At 42.2% G+C, this 22,392-nt stretch overlaps 2 protein-coding genes across 2 annotated transcripts in view; both read left to right on the top strand.

The window, feature by feature from the left end:
* LOC106550997 (acylamino-acid-releasing enzyme) lies at positions 1-17,702 on the top strand. The gene is made up of 22 exons (XM_087709255.1): positions 1-201; positions 5,109-5,238; positions 5,777-5,903; positions 6,540-6,630; positions 6,921-6,996; positions 7,285-7,442; positions 8,842-8,979; positions 9,897-9,988; positions 10,451-10,491; positions 10,573-10,694; positions 11,262-11,322; positions 12,026-12,123; positions 13,009-13,060; positions 13,244-13,332; positions 13,495-13,633; positions 13,777-13,860; positions 13,959-14,039; positions 14,420-14,508; positions 15,257-15,447; positions 15,528-15,630; positions 15,738-15,844; positions 16,074-17,702. The coding sequence occupies exons 1-22, from the start codon at positions 112-114 to the stop codon at positions 16,174-16,176; spliced, it is 2,262 nt and encodes a 753-aa protein (XP_087565381.1). The 5' UTR covers positions 1-111; the 3' UTR covers positions 16,177-17,702.
* Positions 17,703-20,462: 2,760 nt separating this feature from the next.
* Positions 20,463-22,392, top strand: part of LOC106550994 (acylamino-acid-releasing enzyme) — a 30,776-nt gene continuing 28,846 nt past the window's right edge. Inside the window, exons 1-2 of the mRNA XM_087709253.1 lie at positions 20,463-20,583; positions 20,770-20,887. Coding sequence (XP_087565379.1) covers positions 20,551-20,583; positions 20,770-20,887 — 151 coding nt within the window. The 5' untranslated portion in view covers positions 20,463-20,550. The remainder of the gene's footprint in view (positions 20,584-20,769; positions 20,888-22,392) is intronic.

Genomic DNA, 22,392 nt, shown 5'->3' with positions numbered 1-22,392 from the left:
GGCTGAATCGCGTCTCCGGATGGAGGAAAGCTTGCCAGCTCCTCTCTCTACGGGCTGGCTCTATTTGACTGACAGGCCCGAAACCAATCATAACCAAGTAGCTCAAAGGTGATGGATCCTCCTCCTCGAGGGGAATCGAACAGGAGTTTCCACGACTTCTCGGGAATCGGGGCGACGATCAAGAGAGCCATGGAACCCCCGGTAAGGGACCGTCAGGGGCCGGACGCGCGTGTTGGTGAACGGCGGGTGGGTAGCAACAGCTCCCTGTTGCTCGGTGCTTCCCCAAAGGCCGCCGTAGTGTGATGGGGATGGCGTGAGTAGTTCTTTCCCTCCGCTTGGAGCGAGAGCGATGAATGGGGAGGGAGGACTGGCATGTTTCCCTTCTCCTTTCTCTCCGTGTTACTCCTGGGAAGGCTCCCTTGGTCCCTACAATACAATAGCAGACTTGGAAGGGACCTTGGAGGTCTTCTAGTCCAACCCCCTTCCTAGACAGGAAACCCTATATCGTTTCAGACAAATGGCTATCCAACATCTTCTTAAAGACTTCCAGTGTTGGGGCATTCACAACTTCTGGAGGCAAGCTGTTCCACTGATTAATTGTTCTAATTGTCAGGAAATTTCTCCTCAGTTCTAAATTGCTTCTCTCCTTGATTAGTTTCCACCCATTGCTTCTTCTTCTACCCTCAGGTGCCTTGGAGAATAGTTTGACTCCCTCTTCTTTGTGGCAACTCCTGAGATATTGGAATACTGCTATCATGTCTCCCCTAGTCCTTCTTTTCATTAAGCTAGACATACCCAGTTCCTGCAACCGTTCTTCATATGTTTTAGTCTCCAGTCCCCTAATCATCTTTGTTGCTCTTCTCTGCACTCTTTCTAGAGTCGCCACATCTTTTCTACATTGTGGCGACCAAAACTGAATGCAGTATTCCAAGTATGGCCTTACCAAGGCATTATAAAGTGGTATTAACACGTCAGGTGATCTTGATTCTATCCCTCTGTTTGTGCAGCCTAGAATTGTGTTGGCTTTTTTGGCAGCTGCTGCACACTGCTGGCTCATATTTAAATGGTTGTCCACTAGGACTCCAAGATCCCTTTCACAGTTACTACTATGGAGCAAGGTACCACCTATACTGTACCTGTGCATTTCATTTTTCTTGCCTAAATGTAGAACCTTACTCTTTTCACCATTGAATTTCATTTTATTAGTACCCAATGTTCAAGATTGTCAAGCTCTTTCTGTATCTCAAGCCTACCTTCTGGAGTGTTGGCTATTCCTGCCAGCTTGGTGTCATCTGCAAATTTGATGAGTTCCCCATTTATTCCCTCATCCAAATCATTGATGAAGATGTTGAAGAGTACTGGGCTTAAAACAGAGCCTTGGGGTACTCCACTGCATACTTCCCTCCATGTAAATGCAGTTCCATTGAGAACTACACATTGAGTGTGCTTGGTCAGCCAGTTACGAATCCATCTGGTGGTGATGCTGTCTAACCCACATTCTTCTACTTTCTCTAGTAGTAGGTTATGGTCTACCTTAGCAAATGCCTTACTGAAGTCCAAGTAAACTATATGGATGGCATTCTTCTGGTCCACTAATTTTGTCACACATTATCACATTATCAAAGAATGCAATAAGATTAGTCTGGCTTCAACACCTTCTATCATTTCCTCTCTGTTAGTGAGAATTAAGTCCAATATGGCTGATCCCCTTGTTCCCTTCTCTACTTTTTGGGAAACAAAGTTGTCTGCTAGGTTTGTTAGGAACCTGTTGGATCTTCCACTTGGTGCAGAGTTTGTTTCCCAGTTGATGTCAGGGTAGTTAAAATCTCCCATTACTATTGTGGTGTGCTTCCTACATACCTTAGTTAGCTGACTAGCAAAATGTTCATCTACTTCCTCTGTTTGGTTGGGTGGCCTGTAATATAGACCTATGGCAATGTCATTCCCCATCCCACCCAACCTTTAATATTGACCCAAATGCATTCAAGATAGTGCTCATCATTGTTGTGCTCTATTTCTGTAGAGATGTAGTTATTTCTTATATATAGTGCAACTCCATCTCCTCTTTTATTTGGTCTATTTCTTTTAAATAATTTAAATCCTTCTAGCTGTATGTTCCATTTGTCGGTTTCATCCCACCAAGTTTGTGTAATGGCAATAATATCGTAACTGCCCTCTTTTACTTGACTTTCTAATTCACCCTGTTTATTCCTCATATTCTATGTATTGGTGTATAAACATTTGAGTCCATTTTGATTGACCTTGTGTTTACTGTCTACATAACCTGCGTTATGCCTGACTGCCCCTATTTTCTTGCCAGCAATCACTATTAAATGCTTGGTTTTGCTTGACAGCAGGAGTGATAATCTTACCCACACAAATATGTTACATGCACTTATAACCCTATGAATTTTAGTTTGCTGGGGACAGAAATGTTCTGTATCTATTAATTCTCTGTCCCCGCTGCTCAGTTTAAATGTTTATCCAGAAAATCTGTGAATTTAATGCCAAGTAACTCAGTCCCTTTCTTGGATGGGTGCAAACCATCTCTTTTGTACAGTTTTTCATTGGGCCAGCTACAGGCATCATGACTAATAAAACCAAAGCCTTCCCTTTTACACCACTCCTTTAGCCACACATTAAACTCTGCTACATGCTGGCGCTTCCCTTTTTGTTCCTTATATACTGGTAAAACCTCTGAAAAGATAAGCCTACAACCTATACTATTAAGTTCATACCCCAAGTTCTGGAAATCATTCTGCACAGAAAGTACATCTTTTTGGGACAGATCATTAGTGCCAAGATGTATAATAGCATCAACGTCACAGTCCTTACTTGCATTCTTGACTAACTATCTTAAGAATACGCCTATTGTCTCTGCTGGCAGTAGCACCTGGCAGACACCTGACCTCTTTTAAAACCTCTATATCCTTTCCTAAATTTACATCCCTTACGATTGAATCACCAACCAGAAGGTGACTTCTCTTTTTGCATACCTTGCTCTTTTTCTGCGACTTATGTGTGATACCTGGTTCCACATTTCGCCTTTCCGAAGAAAGTTCTTCATTTTGGACCACAATCCCCTGCTTATTTGAGTCATCATTATCAAAACTACCTTGACCTGTCTCTTTAGTGTCGCCATTAAAGTCAGCAAGAGCGCTATATCTGTTATGCTGGGTCACAGCAAAAGCTTTGTGTTTATGGTTCACAGCTCTCACCCTGCCAGATCCCACGGTTGTCCAGACTGCTCTTCTCCTGAAGGATCTTTGCTGATAGTGTGGCATCTCCATAGAATGGAATGCCAAATTGACACCTAATTTCTGCTTGGAGAGCACAGATTAGAAATTCTAGATAGGTAATCTGTCTATGTAGACTAGTAATTTGTTTACAAAGGGGACAGTATCCAAATTTGAAAAAACTACTGCGAAAGGCAGGTGCAAAACAGCTATTACATTGAACTAAGCTGGTCATTTTGAAATAAAATCACAATCTCAAGCACACTAATCCAGAATGTATTATTGCTATTTTGGTTTATAGATATATGATTTGCGCGCCTTCACCTCAGTCTCTTTGTCTCTCTCTGACTCACCCCTTGTATCCAGCAGCTCCAATCCCAGCTTCAGGAAGGTTCAAATGATATGGAGTCAAAGGGCCCCCTCTTTGTCTCTCTGACTCACCCCTTGTATCCAGCAGCTTCAATCCCAGCTTCAGGAAGGTTCAAATGATAATATACCTTCATCACATAGCGCGAAGCTCAACAGGTGAAACCTCTCTATGCATAATGTCACAGGCAGAAAGACATGCTTTTCATTTATGGCTGTTTGCTACTGACAGAGATGATCTCAGTTTATCTCCTTTTCCTTTGCAAAAAGTCTCTTTTTTCATAGCCATTAAATGGGATCTTTATCCTTAAAAGAATAAAAAAAATGTCAGGAGCTTATCTTGATTGTGCTGACGCCCATCCTAATGAAGCCCTACTTTTAAATATTCATTGTTTGCACTTTTCTTTTGGGATTGCTTGCTCCTCTTTAGAGCAGCACAGGTGGTAACTGCTTCCAAGGACCTAATTTTGTGTATTTTAGTACTCCTGTTGTTGCTACTGTTATCATTTGTGCATTTCAGTGAAACAGTTTCCATCCAACAGGTTCCTGTGAGTGGCAATGAATGAGATGAGGTGGGGCTGAGTTGGCAAATAGCTTTGATGTGGCCAATTCACTCTGTTCATCCCCGCATCAGGAATTCAGTTCAGTTAAAGACAAGTCTATTCTATCTATAGCACTGGTATAATTCTGCCCTTCACTGTGATAATTCCAGTGATTTGGGAGGGTTTAAAGGTTAGGAACTCCTGATAGAATCGACCTCTTACCCTGCAGAAGACTAAAATTTATTATATCGAGCCAACACTTCCCAGCTAGCTGGGTGCAAATTGTCATAGTGGTCCCAGCTCATGCATTTCCTGACCCTTGCTGTTCACTCAGAAATCATTTTTATAACTTGACTTTGTGTCATCAAGTTGTTTTTGACTCCTAGCAATAAATTTTCTCCATGGCAATCTATCCCTAACCTTTTCTTTCAGGACCCCAAAGGATGCTGTCATTGTCATTGTACTTGAATCCATCCATCTTGCGTCTGCCATCTTCTTCCCTTCCACCTTTCCCAGCATTTGAACCTTCTCCAGAAAGTTGGATCTTTGCATAATGTGTGCCGAGTAGGATAATTTGAGCCTGGTCATATATACCTCAAGTGAGAAGTCTGAGTTGATGTGTTCAATGATCCATTGGCTTGTTTTTTTTGGTTGCCCATGGTATTCTCAGACGTTTTCAACATCAAAATTCAAATACCTCAATACTCTTCCAATCCTCCTACTTCATGGTCCAACTTTCGCTTCCATAAAGTGTCACAGGGAATGGCTTCCAGGATTCTGGTCTTAGTAGGTATGGACACATGCGCCATTTATGTTTTCCAGGGCTTTTGTGGCTGCTGTGCCAATGTGACATAATTCCTTCACTATTGATTGCTAACTTGAGAAAATGGCTAGTTGTAAACATGTTGCCCTTCTCTCCATCACAACTAATTATGGTCCTTTTTTTTACATGTGTAATGTATAGTTACTGAATGATACAGAAGAAATAGTTGCTTTGTACCGTGATCTGAGCCAGTATCCTTCGCTTTCCCATGCTTGTATTGGGCCTGAAGTAACAACTCAGTATGGTGGCAAACATTGCAATATTTATACAGGTAAGCTCTTTAAAGTTGAACCCACATCATTGGGCCCTCAATCTCATAAGCAAAATAAGTCAGAAGACTAAGCATAAGCATTACTTTTTTTCTAGCTCTGTGTTTGATTGACATCTCTCTTCCTTGCTGATGATCCCAAGAGATTAAACACTCAAAAACAGTACCTGTAAGAGTTTCTATTGCAGACAAAAGATGAGAAGGATAGTCGTTACTGATAACTATAACTTCTTTTGTGTTCCCCCATTGAATGATTGGTGGATTTTTTTTAAACCGCTTCACTAAAAAAACAAGTCTGTTTTACTGAAGAAAGCATAATGGGGGACAATTTCCTTAATCAAAACACACTCACTGAATTGGGAGGTTTACACAATGCATGAAACCTAAACTAAGGAATCCATTTGATAACTTGATGCAGTGTGTGAATCCAATTCTGATAGCGGTTCTCTGCATTCAGTGAAGGAGGCTTTCTATTGTGCCAGACTAGACAGAAGTAGGAATCTTTAGGTAAATCAAATAATAGTAAAATCTCTACTTACAGAGTGGTCACAGCGGGACTTGGAAAGAGCGGAAAATGTGAAATTCTGCCGTCAATACCTCGTTTTCCATGACAACCAGTCCGTCATCTATTCTGGCCCCACAGGCAATTGCACTGAAGTCAAAGGAGAGTAAGTCTAGACTTCATTGGCAGCATCTTGCTGCTGACCTAAAGAACATGTGGAATATATTACTTAAATTGGTCGGGCGTTTATTGAGCCTAATTTGAGGATTCCCACCCTGGGCAGGGGATTGTTTAAAAGCCAGCTTTGAAGAGCCAGTTTGGTCTAGTGGTTAAAGCACCGAGCTAGAAAGTGGGAAATTGTGAGTTCTAGTCCCACCTTAACCATGAAAACCAGCTGGGTGACTTTGGGCCAGTCACTCAATCTCAGGCCAACCACATCACAGGTTTGTTTTGGAGGAAAAAGAAGGAAGAAGGTGTATGGAATATGTTCAGTGCCTTGAAGTATTTGTAAAAATAATAAAGGCAGGATCCAAACAAATAAAAAGGTGCCCTTCCACCTTATGATTTTATGATTCCGTATTTATAGGATATATATTGTATATCTATATATCTATCACCTGTCTGTCTGTCTGTCTATATCTATCTATCTATCTATCTATCTATCTATCTATCTATCTATCTATCTATCTATCTATCTATCTCATCTATATCTATCTATCTAATCTATCTATCTATCTATCTATCTATCTATCTATCTATATATATATATATATATATATATATATATATATCTTTCACCTAGACTACTCAGTCGGGATTCTCCAAGTGGAACTCAAAAAGCTGTTGTGCGAAAGATGAACAATAGCAAAGGCGAGGAAAAACAGTTCCTGGAGGTATGTTGGCCTGCTCCACTCCTGCTCAGTAAGGCTTCGTGGCTTGGGGGTTTCCTCAGTAGCAATAGGGGTCTTTCATTCTTTGCACTTTGGTCTCATTCTTAAATTGCTTGTGTCTGCGGAAGCAATGTTGCAGCAGCTATGATTTGTAGGGGTTTGGTTTATTTTCCTGCAGGAAAGGAAACTGTAGTTTTCTCCCACCCTGAGGCCATTGTCGGGGAAGCCTTAATTAGTGATTTCAGTGAGGAAAAAGCTCTGTGAGCTAAACTCTAGTGTATCTGCTCTCGTAGGTCTGGGAAAAAAACCGGAAAGTGAAGAGCATCGAGTTGACAGCTCTAGAGAAGCATGGCCAAGTATATGATGATGGTAAGGCTTTGTATAAGTTTCTGTTTCAGTTCCTAAAAAGCAAGAGACCATCTCTGTATAATGGCAAATAGTAGGAAAACCTTGGTTAACCTGAGGGGGGGGGGAGTCTTGAGTCTTTTAATATATTTGAGGGATGGCTTAGAGAATCCAAAATCATGCTTGGGGGATAGAAAGATTTTAAAACTATGTCCACTATGCTTTTGCTTTCTGATAGAGACGAATGGGATGCAGCTTTAGGGAAGAAAATGCATACTCTTGAGCCTACCAAGTATCATCTTCTGTTCCCAGATCAGTTTGGCTGTTTGGCCTGGTCACACTCAGAGACTCACCTTCTCTACGTGGCAGAAAAGAAGCGTCCCAAGACAGAGTCTTTCTTTAAGCCCAGAGCCCCTGAGCTGAACACTGAAGAGGAACTGGCCAAGACTGAACGAGACAAAGCAGTAAAGGTGGGGTGGACATTCCCTTGGATGATTTCCCAGCAAGCCAGCCTTTCTGTTTTCTTCGATCTAGAAAAACTGTCCTTTCAACAATCTGGATAGGAAATAGTTAATGCAAAAGCAAGTTTCCAGGACTCTGATTAGTCATTCATCCATCAAAGGGAAATTGTACAACATTCAATAAATCCCGGACTTTCTAATGAGACTCCAATACATAGACAATTTATAGTGACAAAATTCTCTTCTGGTTTCTTAAAGCCCTAGAGTAGAGGAGGCTGAAAACTCTCACTTCCATGAATGCAGCTGTTGTTGTTTTTTTAAATAATTTTTATGAGCATCTGCATCTGCTCATTTTTTTGTAACTGCTGCTCAACTTATTATCAGTGTGAGAACCAACTTTTAAAGAGCAATGTGATGCCCTGGATTGGGCTGTTTTGAGTGCTTTGATACTTAAGGCATTAAATCAGCCAGGGGCCTGGTTTTCAAGTTCTGGATAGCATTCATCTTCTATCCAGTTTCTTAAGTGTTCCATGTTGTTGCCTGTTCTTTTGGATCAGTGGTGGGTTTCAATTTTTTTTAGAACCTTCTGTAGGTATGGCCTGCTTTGTGGGAGTGTCTTGCCAGCCATGTGACTGGGTGGGAGTGGCTTGCTGGCCATGTGACCTAGTGGGAGTGACTTGGCAGTCATATGACTGGGTGGGCGTGACCAACTTGTAAAATGTGATGAAACACATTTAACAACGTTCTTTCTTAGCAACCAAAATATTGGCTCAGAAACTCTGGCATTTGAAACACGCAAGTCTTAAAGCTGTCAAGTTACAAGACCCTTGCACCCCTAACCCTTTAGAAAAAAAAAACCCCAGGGGTGTTCAAACCTGACAGCTTTAAGACTTGTGGACTTTAACTCCCAGAATTTCTTTTCTTCATCTTGATGATGTGCGGACGGACGGGGGGAGGGAGCTGGAACCGGTTCTAAATGGCACTATAGATTTGTGGAATCTCTTCTATAGAAGAGGTTAGAACTGGCAGGAACCCACCCTTGTTTTGGATGAAAGTTAGCTCCTTGCTGGGTGGCCAATACTTGATATTAGTGTCCAGGAGAAGGTATCTCATGCTTTTTCCCATTATGAAAATAGCTTTAATGTGATCCTTTGGGAATCTGATGCCTTCATCTCATTCTGCACTGAAGGAGCAACTATCTTCTACAGCAGTTTAATATGCTGTGGCCTGTTGAAAAATTATTACATCCTTAAGAAAGGTTTGCCTTAAAACATTTTTGGTCTTGATTGATATAAAGTTAGAACAGTACTGTGAATATGGCCATTTTCCAGACAGGTGAGAATCCTTTTGCTAGCATGCCGTGTATCTAAGGATGCCTCAGTTTTATGCTGTTTTCTGCCTTTCTCAGGGAGAACAGTTTGTATTTTATGAAGACTGGGGGGAAACTCTGGTGGCTAAGAGTATCCCTGTAGTGTGTGTATTGGACATTGAGAGCAGCAATGTTTCCGTGCTAGAAGGTGTTCCAGACGATATCTCACCTGGTCAGGTCAGTACAGAGCACTTGGAATGGGGGGAGGGGGTGATTACCTGCAGCTTAATTATGACTGAATTTATATATGCTTGCTATATCTTGTTGCAAAGAATATAATAGCTATGCTACAGTGGTGGGTTCTGGGCGGTACGGCCCGGTACGGGTGCACCAGTGGCCACTGGGAGCAGCGGCCACTGTACCGGAATGGTGCTTTGGTGGCCCCACCCTCCTGCCCAAGTTCCTTACCTCCTTTTGAGGGAAACGGGCCAATTGCGCACGCGCGCACAGTGTATGGCGCCTAGGCAACCTCACCAAGCAGCTGGGGCATCACAGGGCTGTGGTGTGCACATGCGTGCACAGTGCACATTCCCGAGGTGGATGTCCGGCCCCGTCGCAGCGTATTGGTTGCGACGGAATCCGGAACCCACCACTGCTATGCTACAAACTATCTCAGAAAAAGCCAGTTTGATGAAATGGTTAAGGCATCATGCTAGAAACCAGGAGATGGTGAGTTCTAGATGGTGTATTGCCTTGGGCACAAAGCTAGCTGGGTGACTTGAGCTAGTCACTTTCTCTCAAGCCTAAGATGGTGGCAATGGCAAAGCATTTCTGAAAAACCTTGCCAAGAAAACTGCAGGGACTTGTCAAGGCAGTTGCCGAGAATTAGACATAATTGAACAGAAGAAATAAAAGCTGCTATATAATGAAAGATTCATCCTTTGGGAGGGAGAGAAACTTATCTTCCTGGAAATAGCAGCTTATATCTCCTCCATCAGATTCCCAGACAACGGGATGGGTTGTATTTCTTGTTCACTCATTGCAAATATTGCTTTTTTCCCCTAAGCTATGCTATGCTGAAAGATTGTTTTTGAAGTAAAATCTTAACTTTGCCCACCTCTTCAAACTTAACATTGTCTTCTCGCTGCCTCAAGGCTTTCTGGACTCCAGATGATACAGGAGTGGTATTCATTGGCTGGTATCATGAGCCTTTCCGTCTAGGCTTGAAGTACTGCATCAATCGCAGGTGAGTTTCCTTCCAAAAACTGGAGGAGAAATCCAAATGGGACTTGACTGCCTAAACTGCAAGAGGTGTAGAAAATCCAATAGGAAGCAGATAAAGTCAGGAAAGCTTTAGAAGACCCTTTCCCCAGGATAATTTGGGGTATAGCATTGGTTTTTCCACTCCAAAAAATAACATTTAAAGGGAAAGGGCATTATAGTCTTTATGAGTTGTGATATCTGCCATCCATGGTGATGAAAGAACACCCCGATATATATAGGGATTATTTTTTATTCTAGTATTGTCCATTTCTGAGATCATTGGGGATGGGGTTCAGTTGGACAAGGCATAATATTTTTTTTCTGTTTAAGGGTTGAATAAAACAGTAGTTTAATTTTTTTTAAAGATATCTCTCTACCCTTTTCCTGACCAGTCTTATATGATCCCTTCCTACATTACCACCAGCTGTTTCCCTTCTGCCCCCAGATCATCACTTTTCCATGTCGATCTGACAGGTGGTCAATGTGGTGAGTACAGGAGTCCATCTTATCTCTCGGTGCATTCTGTTGGTGATTTCTCTTACATCATTACCTCCCTTCCTATTACAGAGCTGTTGTCAGAGGACAACAAAGCCATTTGGTCTCCACGGCTGAGCCCAGACCAGTGTCGCATCGTATACCTGGAGAATCAGGCTTCTGGACCTCATCAGCAATGCAGCCGTATCTGCATGGTGAGCACTGATTTTGAACTATTGGCACAGAAACAATTTCAGTTAACCTGATTGCGTCTAGCCAAGTCATTTATTTACTCTTTAATTTATGCAGGACTTTTCAGCTCTTTGTAGTCTTGAGCATTTGAACGTCACATATTGTGGTCAGAGTTCTAAATGATCCCGAGTTTAGTTTGATCTGATTAGACTAGGAACTTCTGGACGTTTGTGTGTGGGGGGGGGGGGGTATGGATTAGGCGGGTTGCTTCTTCAACAATCTTGTGAGACAAACGGAGGCAGAAGTCTATAATGAAAGTAAGGAGAATGAGGTCAAATGTTTTCTACCTGCAACAATTTTGTTTGATCTTCCAAATTTGGAAGTGATGATATCTTTCAGTAGAAGTAAGTCAATAGATTTATGAAGTATCACTTTATTCTATATATTTCCTCATTCATATGCTACCTCACTCTATTCTGATTCCTAGTGGTTAGCAACATAGCTTTCCCATGACATTTCTTAATTTGAGAGGCCAGGAAGTTGTTCCTGCCACATCCCAGTTTGATATCTTTCAACCTTTTTTTCCCCAGTATGACTGGTACACAAAGCTCACTTCCGTGATAGTGGATATTGTCCCTCGACAGATCCAGGGTGAGTAATGTGATACAAATGGCCTTCTGAACTATGGATGTAAAATAATTCCTCTTTAAAGTTTTTGCTCCACATGAATCTGTGTCAGGAGGAGCATTAGACACAAAAGATCTATCCTTAATTCTACCTTCTAAAAACAAGAAATAATTTAGTGGCAGGGAAATGGCTTTTTTTTTAATGCAAGGGATGACTTTAGAATTCCTTCCAGGCTTTTGTTTTTCAACCTTTGGAAATCCTGATATACTTACATTGCTGCCGGGTATTTTCTATAGGAGCTTCTTCCCTTCTCTGGCACTTCTGGAAGGATCGTGTTAACATGTTTACATTACCATTCTAGGAAGTGCTTAAAAAGGAATACTTGTGAAATAAATAAAGCCCAAGCCATACGTGTTTCATATTTTCTTTAAAAATAAAAGCTGAAAAGAATCCCTTACTAGCCTCACATTAATAAGTTTAATTCTTAGTCAAATAGGCCAATCTGTGAGGGGGTTCCCCCCCCCCCCCTAAAAACTGGAAAATGCCAGATCTGAAATCTGATAAATAAAAGTGGATTTGTGAACACCTGCACATATCTCTCCTAAATATATTGAATGCTGAACATTTAGAGAATCTAAATCTGGGGAAATATAGTTCCCAATGGAGCCTTTCTGTCTTAATTTCATGAAAACAGCTGCTACCCGCTTGAATTTGCTCTCTCTTCCAGATGGATTTGCTGGAATATATAGCACAGCACTGCCTGAGCATTGTTGGGCAGCAGACAGTCAAAGAGTTGTGCTGGACACAATTCAGCGCAGCAGGCAGGTAAGGGTATTGCTGGATTGTTAGGCTGAGCCAAAGAGTATTTTGTACAAACTAAATGTATCCAATCTGGCTATCCTCTAAAGATTCTTCCAGATAGATGTTTTTAAATAATAGCAATAATAGCAATAACAGTAGACTTATATACCGCTTCATAGGCCTTTCAGGCCTCTCTAAGCGGTTTACAGAGTCAGCATATTGCCCCCAACAACAATCCGGGTCCTCATTTTACCCACCTCGGAAGGATGGAAAGCTGAGTCAACCCTGAGCCGGTGAGATTTGAACCGCTGAACTGCTGATCTAGCAGTCAGCCTGCAGTGCTGCATTTAACCACTGCGCCACCTTGGCTCCTTTAAAGACTCTGCTGAGTCAAGGAACAATCTAAACTTAAAGTCACATGGAGGTTTCCAAACTGATCTAGGTTTATAATGACAGGAGGACATCTATAGAGATGGTTATGGGTTATGTGGGACCTGGCATTTGTTGTCTTTCCTTTCCTTTATCTTCTATATTAGTCTCACATTTAATGTGTTATAAATTGCGGTATGGGGTGTGTGTGTGTGTGTGTGCACGCCGTATTTCCCCTAAAATAAGACAGGGTCTTATTTTCTTTTCGCCCCTGAAATAAGCCCTTGGACTCATTTTCGGGGAGGTCTTATTATTTTTGAGGTGCAGGAGGTGGCGAGTGTGGTCACCTCATGGCTGCTGCTGTGTTGCAATATTTTGGGGAGGGCTTATTTTCAGGGGAGGGCTTATTTTAGCACATGCACTCAAAAGCCCAATTGGGGTCTTATTTTCAGGGAATCGTGTGTGTGTGTGTGTGTGTGTGTGTGTGTGTGTGTGTGTGTGTATGTACAGTAGATCCTTCATATGCTGGTTTTTCCTTAGGAGCTGATTGTGGTGGATATGTCATCAAAAAGTGTATGTTCACTCACCAAAAGTAAGTATAAAATTTTCTTTATCTCAATAACCAGATGCTGTTACCTAGCTGAGAAATCCCATGGAAAAAAATGCTAATATATTAGCTTAGAACCAAACTGGCAAGGTAGGCATACTTCTGCTTGAAGAAGGAAGTTACCCATACAGAAGCATTGATATTGTTTTTTTTCCTTTCCTAAACTAGGCTCTTCTCTTGGAAGCTGGGTGCTGCTCACCATTGACAGAGATCTGATGGTGGCCAGATTCTCCACTCCTAACTCTCCTCCTATGCTTGTAAGTTCCGTGTGGCCTATGTTGGAAATCCTTGAGCTTCAGTGTCATGCTTAAGTGCTTTCCACCCAACATCGGTTTGAAGTCTGCATATCCAAATATTATTGATCAAACAAAATAGGATTTAATGCTGGATATCTCTTTTAATAATTTATCTTACTGCAGATGGTAGCTTTTCTGCCTCCTGCAGGCAAGGAAGCAGACGTGAACTGGGTATGTCTAGAAGAAACCAGCCCAATTCAAGGTATTAGTTGGGATGTCCATATTCTTCAACCTTCTCCGGATCAAGACAATCCCCAGTACAGTGAGTATCCTGAAGGGAAATTTTGGACCAATTTAACCATCTGTTATTTTTAGGCTTCAATATGAGTTGCCTTTCTACAGAAAAAACTTGGAAGACTGATAGTGATTTTTCCTTAACCTGCAAATTATTTCCTGTATTCCCAGGAGGCCTAGATTTTGAAGCCATACTACTAAAGCCCACTCAGGTAGCAGAGCAAACCAAACTTCCATTAGTGGTGTCACCACATGGTAAGTTGCTTGTCTTGTTCCCTTCCCTCATCCTGGTCCTGTATAGTGTCATTCCCTCACCATTCATATGAGCTCGACTCCATTATTTTTCTTGAAAGGAGGCCCGCATTCAGTGTTCACCACTACCTGGATGCTGTATCCAGCAGTGCTCTGTCGAATGGGATTTGCTGTGCTGTTGGGTGAGTAATAATCTCTTTCAGACACCAAGATGTCTGCTGGGTCATCTGGCATAAGAGATATATGCCTGGGCAAGCAGAGATAGATTATAGTGCTGTGATAGTCAATTCAGAACTCTTGACATGGACATTATTTTAGAAAGACAAACTTCCCCAATCTTGTGCTTCCAGATGTGTATGGGCATAATCTCTTAGCAGTCTCAGCCACACAATCATATTCACAAGAAGCTGGAGCTATGTCAAGGCTAATTCCAATAGCAAAATTCAGAGCTTCTAACATCGTTGGAGGCATTATTCAATGTAGTGAAATCTTACTAAGACAAATAAATTTGAAACCAGAGAAAGGATGGCTACCTTAATATTGTGCTTTCTCTCCCTTTAAGTGAATTACCGAGGATCTTTAGGCTTTGGCCAGGATAGTGTGGATTCACTACCAGGAAATGTGGGCTGCCAGGATGTCAAAGATGTGCAGGTAAGAAAGTCCCTTCCTCCATTTCCAACAAGTGTTTGAAACCTTCACTACGTGGAGAAATGTAGATATTTAGTGTAGCAAGGGGATTCAACTGTTACCAAAGAGAATGGCTGATTATATTCCCTTGCCAGATCAAATTCTCAGTAGAATAAGTGTGAAGTTCTTGGGAGACTGTACCTCCTTTAGAGATGTGTGTAATATATTTGTTCTTATATATACAAGAATGGGAAACTTTAACACAAGGGTCTATCCCAGGAGTCGGCAACCTTAAACACTCAAAGAGCCACAAAGATCCTAACCAGAAGCACCCCATTCAATTCTGGAACCAACTAGAAGTCCGGTCCCCCCACCATAGAGCCTAGTGTGGCTTCCCTTTTCCTCTACCTGTCCTAATCGAAAGCCCTATCAATTGTGGAGCTGACCGGAAAACCCACCTCTTGCCATAGAGTCTCCTCCTGGCATGCTCTGCTTCCCTCCCCCTAACCGGAAGCTCCTCTCAAAATTGTGGTGGCAACAGGTAGCCCCAGCAGAGGGATGAAAGAGCCACATGCGGATCCAGAGCCATGGGTTGCTGACCCCTGGTCTATCCAAATGTAGTTTGTACTTTTCAAGGTATACATTGCGATGACCTAATCACAGTCCTATCAGAACTCAGCTAAACATTTGGATTTGCTTTGTCCACATGTATATTCAAGATGTTGTTATCCTTGCTCCCTCAGTAATTGTAAACCTTTTCTTTTCCTTGTAGTCCTGTGTAGAGCAGATGCTACAGAAAGAACCTCTGGATTCAAACAGAGTAGCTTTGCTTGGAGGATCTCATGGAGGCTTCTTATCTTGTCATCTGATTGGCCAATATCCTGGCACTTATAAAGCCTGTGTGACCAGGAATCCTGTAGTTAATATGGCATCCATGTTTGGAAGCACGGATATCCCTGATTGGTGAATATTTATGTAAAACTATGTTCCCCCTTTTGAGCAGATGCTGTCTTTACTGATGCCTGCTCTGTGGCTTCTTCTAGGTGCATGACTGAGATCGGGCTACCCTATGACCAAGCTGCTCTCCCAGTTCCTGAACAATGGGAAAAGATGCTGCTTCATTCACCTATGCAGTTTGTTGACAAGGTACAATAGATCTTTCCTTCCCTTTTTGTTTATCCATTACTCTCAGATCCTCATATTTTTTTCTTATTTTCAATATTTTGATTGCCACCTTATTTTCTTTCCCTTAGGTTCAAGCACCAGTTCTCCTGTTGATTGGAGAAGAAGATAGACGTGTCCCCCCCAAGCAAGGCTTGGAGTATTACCATGCACTTAGGTCCAGGGGTATTCCAACCCGGTAAGCCTCTTGGGTAGAATTGAAGAAACTGGGGGTCTACAAGAGAAAACCAGGAGAACATGCAACTTTATGAAATAAGAGGAAAAAACAGAAATATATGCAACTGGGGGGGTGTGTTAAAATAAAATGATAATCTAGGCAGAAGATGGGGTTGAAATGATGATAGGAAGGAAAATGTCAGCAAAGTAATTGTATATTAGCTGATGCCTCTGTCTCTTCATATTTCTAGGATGTTGCAGTATCCAAATGATAATCATGCACTATCCAGTGTGGAGGCTGAGGCAGATGGTTTCATGAATATTGCACTCTGGCTCCTCCAACACTTGAAATAACCATTACAGAAGCTTACACTTTTGGGTTGAGGTCAGCTAACAGAAAGTCAAGTCTCCTCAGTTTGAAAGACCTTCTAGTAGCTGATTGGTACTTTTATCCCTACACTCCAAAATGTGAACAGGCACATAACCATATGGACATCATCCTCTGGGCCTCTCAATTGTGCTAGAGAGAGAGGCTACGCTGGCCAAATATATCATTTTGCCAAATTTAGCATTTTATCAACAATATCACCATGATAACTATGCATAATGGTCAAGTACTAGAGCACTGATAAATATTCCCATTAGATGGTATTAGACTTTCTGTAATTTCATTTAAATGATTGGCACTAAACTGAAAAGAATGAATTTCAGAAATCAAGCTGCAGAATATATTCTTGGGGTAATCTTATTAATTTCTATAAATTAATTGTCTAGTTTAAACTTAGACTGGGAATGACTGGAATGCAGTATTTTGAAGAAGTGATGTAAAATCATTAACTTGAAATTTAAAGAATGAAATTATGCTTTACAAAATTAAGTTTCTTGATGGCTTAGATTGGAGAAACCTGGTGATGTGTATATGAAAAGAATCTGGGTATTGTTGACCACAAGTTAAACAAAGCCAGCAGTGTGATGCAGCTACTAAAAAGGCAAATGTTATTTCAGAGTGTGTTAACAGGAACACAGTCCAGATCATAGAAAGTAATTGTTCCACTCCACTCTGCCCTTGTCAAAACCCTTTGGGAGAACTGGGTCCAGTTTGAAGCACCATATTTGGAACAGCACAATAATGTAGAAGCAAGTTCAGAGGAGGGCTACCAAGATGGTGAATGAATTGGAAAACATGTTTAGCCTACAGAAATACAGCTACAGGAAGATATGATAGCAATCATCAGATATCTGAAGAGTTGTTTCATAGATGAGGGAATTGATTTATACTGTTTCCCCAGAGGGCAGAAGCAGAACCAAAAGTTAAAATTACAGTGAAGCAGGTTCAGGCTAGACACCAGGAAGAATTTCCTTACTTTTCAGCCAGTGGTAAGTTCTTCACTAATGTATTCAAGCAGTAGTTGGAAGCTCATCTATCACACATGCTATCGTGAATCCAAGACTTCGTGGATTGGACTAGATGACTTCTTTGGTTCCTTCCAAAACTGATTCTCTGAATCTGTTTGACAGTGAACTTTAATAGCTGTAGTAATAAGTCACAACATGTTAAGGGTTGTCTAGGAAATAAAAATAATTCACTACCAGACCAAAGAATTACTGTCACTGCCGTCTGTGCACAAGTATCTAGTAATAAGCCTTTATAACAGTTTAATTAACTCTGGAATATGCCTGCTATTTGTTCTCACATGAAATAGGACATCACACATCTTTGTTCACAGAAGAAGAATTAAAGAAACCTAATTGAGAAAATAACCTGTTACTTGTTCTATTTATAAAATGTTATCTTTTCCCATCTGGAAGAATGGTTAAATTAAAATATACTCCATCATAGGACAGCTTCTGATTTAACAAAGACCAGTGATTTGAACAAGGACTTCAATCTCCTGTGTTTTGTTTCATACTGCACTGCTTTATTTTTGGTTTGTAGTGATGCTGCACTGAGTAATGTATTACAGGCCATGGGTTGTAAGAATGTGCTATAAATGAAATTTTGTTGACATTTTTATTGAAATAACCACTTCATCTTTGCCACTTGCCTTCAGAACTGAATATTTCCTGGTCCCTGATTAGCAATAGCAATAACACTTAGACTTATATACCGCTTCAGTGCTTTACAGCTCTTTCTAAGCAGTTTACAGAGTCAGCATATTGCCCCCAACAATCTGGATCCTCATTTTACTCACTTCAGAAGGATGGAAGGTTGAGTCAACCTTGAGCTGGTCAAAATCGAACTGCTGGCAGTCAGCAGAGTTAACCTGCAATACCGCTTTCTAATTACCGCACCACCATTTTCCTGCAAAAGCAAATGTACTGAAGGAGATTTGCATGGTGGTGTTAGCGTTGGCAATCTAGCTGGGTGAATCTGTGTATCTCATACACATATAGCACATATAATGCAAGGTTGTCCTCAACCTACAATCATACTGGAGCTTGCCCAAGATGATTCTCAATTTACAACTGAAGGAGTGAGAAGTTGCCTATCAGGTAAGTTGTGACAGTAGTAAAGTAGTTCACCACATGATCATGCCTGGTTTTATGGCTTTTTTTTTTTTTTGCAATGGTCATTACGTGAACTCAGTAGTAGTAAACACATTGTTCACTAAGGGCCATTTTTGATGAAAACAAAATAAATCTTGGTTTTCAGCAAAAACATCCTAAAATGCAGTCATGTGACCATAGGATGCTGAAAATGGCCATAAATGCAGACTGTTTTCCAAGTGTCTAACATAGTCCTGTGTCTGGTATGCGTGTATATGAGTGAACTTCAGAATTCGGTCATAAGTACTTTTGGGGGACCACCATTGTAAATTCAAATGCTCACTAAGCATCTGGATGTAAGTCAACTACTGTATTCAAATGCACAGATACACAAGGATTCTGTTCTGACCTGGCTCCCAAACACGACAAACCCTCTGTAGTTAAATCAATGATTGCTTTATTGGGAGTCCCAGCAGCCCCAGCAAAAGTCTCTTTCACAGCAGACTAACAAGTCTGTCCAGTAGTAGTCTGCCACACCTATTCATCTCTGCCCCCTGCCTTTTATCCCTAGAGCTAGGGTGGGGCTTCGCTAGCAGCAGTGGCTCTTCCATCCCAAGGATCAGTCCATAGATTTCCACTGCTCTCCTCTCCTCTGCCTCCTGCACATCCATGTGCCAGGCACTCACTGGACTCAGCTGTTCCTCCTCTTCCTCATCAGCTACGTCCAGATATGGTGAGTGTTGACTCTCCATCTGAGGGCTGATGAATGGCCCACACTCACCTCTGTCTCTGACAGCTCCATTCCCTCTTCTCCCTCGGAGCTTTCAGATTGCCTTGATGCTGCCCCTGACTCCCAAGCCGCTGCCTCCTTTGATTCGGCTTCTGGAGGGACCAGCGGCTGACCGGCCACAACAGTTTCTTTTGATCAAATAATTAGCATGGATAGCAGCAATAGCAATAGCAGTAGACTTATATACCGCTTCATGGGCCTTTCAGGCCTCTCTAAGTGGTTTACAGAGAGTCAGCATATTGCCCCCAACAATCTGGGTCCTCATTTTACCCACCTCGGAAGGATGGAAGGCTGAGTCAACCCTGAGCCGGTGAGATTTGAACCGCTGACCTGCTGATCTAGCAGTAGCCTGCAGTGCTGCATTTAACCACTGCGCCACCTTGGCTCAGGATAAAGGAGATGCATGTTTATATTCTTTATAATAGAATATAAACAGGTTATATTCCCCAAAAGGGAATTTAGCCTCTAGCCTCAATGTTGAAAGTCTTTCTCTTCTGCCAGAAAAAAACATTTGAATTGCTTTTATAAATGAATCCAGAGAATCTTTGCCTAGGAAGACACAAGAGGAAGGGATAACTGGGTGAAAAAGACAAAGGGGGAATAAAAGCTTATTCTGATACTGTGATAATACCTGATTCTTGTAATCTGGATAGTATTCATCTGTAAGCAGCTGGCATGAAAATCAGCTCAAAGAGGAAAAGCAAAAAAAAAAAAAGTTTAATTTCCTTAGTAGAATAAATGCTGGTTTTTCATCTTTTATGGTGGCCCTACTCCTTAGGGTTTCTTTTTGTTGTTGTTAGCATGCCTACTTTACTTATTTATTTTCCCTACTTTGGCAAAAACTACATTGCGTGCTTGCACACTGCCGCTTCGTCCCGTAGTCAATTCATTCCGCTTCAGCTTTTTAGGTTCGCATGACACTGGAGCATCATAACATGACACATATATACATAGCATTTCATGCTACTATATACCCGCCAGCCGAAAATAACTCTGCTTTTCCTGTCCGCCTTCCCTTCGCCTGTCAAGCCCGGCGCGCCCTCTTCCCTATCCCCACGTTTTGCTGTTTTGACAGCTGATGGGCGAATTGCCTGAATGAGCCCGGGAAGCAAAATAAGCCGGGCTTGGGCGTTTTAAGTTGGACACCAGCAGGAGAAGAAGAAACACCGGAGGGGGGAAAGCCACGCGCAGCCTTCTCAGGGGCTTGAAGCGCCGGAAGCCGAAGCCGAAGCTTCTGCCCCCCGCCGGGCTGTGAGGAAGACGGGGGGAGACGAGGCTGGTCCCGCCTTTTGTCATCCGGCCGAGCCAATCACCGCGGCTATTCCTTATCTCCCGCCCGCTGTTCTACTGCAGCGCCGGCCTTTCCTTAGCTGAGCGGACGCACCTAATATCCGCACCTGCTTTTTGCTCTGCCGGGGCTCGGGCAGGTTTTCGGGCGGTGGGAGAAGAAGATGGCGCGAAGCTCGGAAAACGCGAGAGAAGCGGTAGGGCGACTTTGAGGCTAGGAGTGTAAAGGGAAGGGAGGGAGGGAGGGAGGGAGGGAGGCAGAACTGGCCCCGCTGCGTCCCCGGATGGCGAAGAAGAAACGGGGAAGCGGCTCCTAAGGAGGCGCCCTCAACTCATCGCTGCTGCCTTGGTCACTCGCTTGCTCTCTATCGCCCTCTCTCCAGCTGTCCGGCCGAATCGGGACCGTCTACCAAGAAGTCAGCCGCTTTCCGTCGGTGACTTATGCCAGCATCGGACCCGAGGTTGCTGCCCGTGGCGCCAAGTGCCTGCCCCTCTACACGGGTGAGCCACTTCCCTGGAATCCCCGTTTCAGCCGGTCCTGGCCCTCAGTGTACAGGGGGGTCCCTCGAATTACAGCAATTCGTTTAGTGGCCGTTCAAAGTCATAACGGCACCTGGGGGGAAATGTGATGTATGACCATTTTTCATTGCAGCGTCCCCATGGTCACATGATCAAAACTGAGAGACTCTGCAACTGATTCACTTTTATGATTGGATTGCAATGTCCCCAGGGTCATGTGATCACCTTTAGCAACCTTCTGGCAAGCAATCTCAATGGGGAAGCCAGATTCATTTAACTTAACAATCGCAGTGATTCACTTAACAGCAGTGAGAAAGGTCTACATTGGGGCAGAATTCACTTAATAAATGTCTCACCTAGCAACTTTTAGAAATTGTGGGCTCAATTGTGGTCATAAGTCAAGGACTACCTGTAGTTTATGTTAGGAAGGCAACAGGGTTACTTTCAAGTTCTCTTGGTTTGCCAGCTTCTTGAACTACCCACAAATGAGGTAGCGTTTGAAGTACTTTTTGCATTTTGCAAACATGGGGAAATGGGCTGGCACAAACTGATGTCTAGTGTACCAATTGGAGAAACTTTGTTTAGTCTTCTGTACATTGTGATTGGGGATGATGGAGTCTTAGACGGGGTGGAATTCTGAGTGCAATTGAATGCTAAAATAAAATTAGGCATATTTCCAGTGTTAATTTTGTTTTGACAAATCCACTAATAACTCTACTAGCTTGAATCTACAAGTCCCAACATTAAAAGTAAAAGAACACAGTGAAATAATGGCATTAAAATTCAATATAAAGAAGAGCAAACTAATGCCAACAGGTGGAATAATAGTCCTACAATTGACAATGAAGGTATCAAAGTGGTAGTAGAGAGCTTCTGCCTTTTAAGCTCAACTGTCAAAGGAACAATCAGTCAAAAAGTAGACTACAGGTTAGCATTTGGTACTGCAGCCATGAAGGTCTTGGAAAAGATAATCAAGTGCTAAAACGTGTATACCTACAGAGTTCAGAATTGTGCAGACTGTGACATCTATGAAAAATTGGACTTTAAAGAAGCAGGTTAGGAAGAATACTGATCCCCTTGAACTTTGGTGTTGCAGAAGAATACCATGGGCAGCCAAGAAAAAAAAACTAATGGATCAAACGGAACAAATCAGCCCAGAGTTCTTACTGGAGGCACAAATGATCATGCTCAAATTATCCTATTTAGGATAATATATGCAAAGACCCAGCTTTCTGGAAAGGTGGAAGGAAAGAGAAGAAGCAGACAATAAGCAATGGGTGGGGTCAGTTATAGTGGCAATGAGTGCATTGTGGGAGACTTGATAGACCAGGTTAAGGATAAACCTCCATGGAAAAGATCTATCTATGTAATCATTGGAACACAAAAAAATGACTAGATGGCACACAATCACTTTACTGTTCATTTCCTTAAGTATGTGTTTAAGACTAAATGCTCCAGGCTCTAAAGAAATTGAGTTTTAGAGTTCT

Source organism: Thamnophis sirtalis, unplaced genomic scaffold, assembly GCF_051295495.1.
Source record: "Thamnophis sirtalis isolate CommonGarterSnake01/CBP01778 unplaced genomic scaffold, rThaSir2_p1.2 scaffold_3, whole genome shotgun sequence".
Taxonomy (NCBI): Eukaryota; Metazoa; Chordata; class Lepidosauria; order Squamata; family Natricidae; genus Thamnophis; species Thamnophis sirtalis.
The sequence above is the reverse complement of the archived record's forward strand: the minus strand, read 5'-3'. Positions and strand labels throughout refer to the sequence as shown.

What these genes read in the sequence shown, in the direction of transcription:
- LOC106550997 (XM_087709255.1), top strand. Translation starts at nt 112, where the DNA reads ATGGATCCTCCTCCTCGAGGGGAATCGAACAGGAGTTTCCACGACTTC. An exon ending in TGGCCAAGTATATGATGATG is followed by an intron (nt 6,997 to 7,284) that starts GTAAGGCTTTGT and finishes TTCTGTTCCCAG; the next exon opens with ATCAGTTTGGCTGTTTGGCC. An exon ending in CTATGCAGTTTGTTGACAAG is followed by an intron (nt 15,631 to 15,737) that starts GTACAATAGATC and finishes TCTTTCCCTTAG; the next exon opens with GTTCAAGCACCAGTTCTCCT.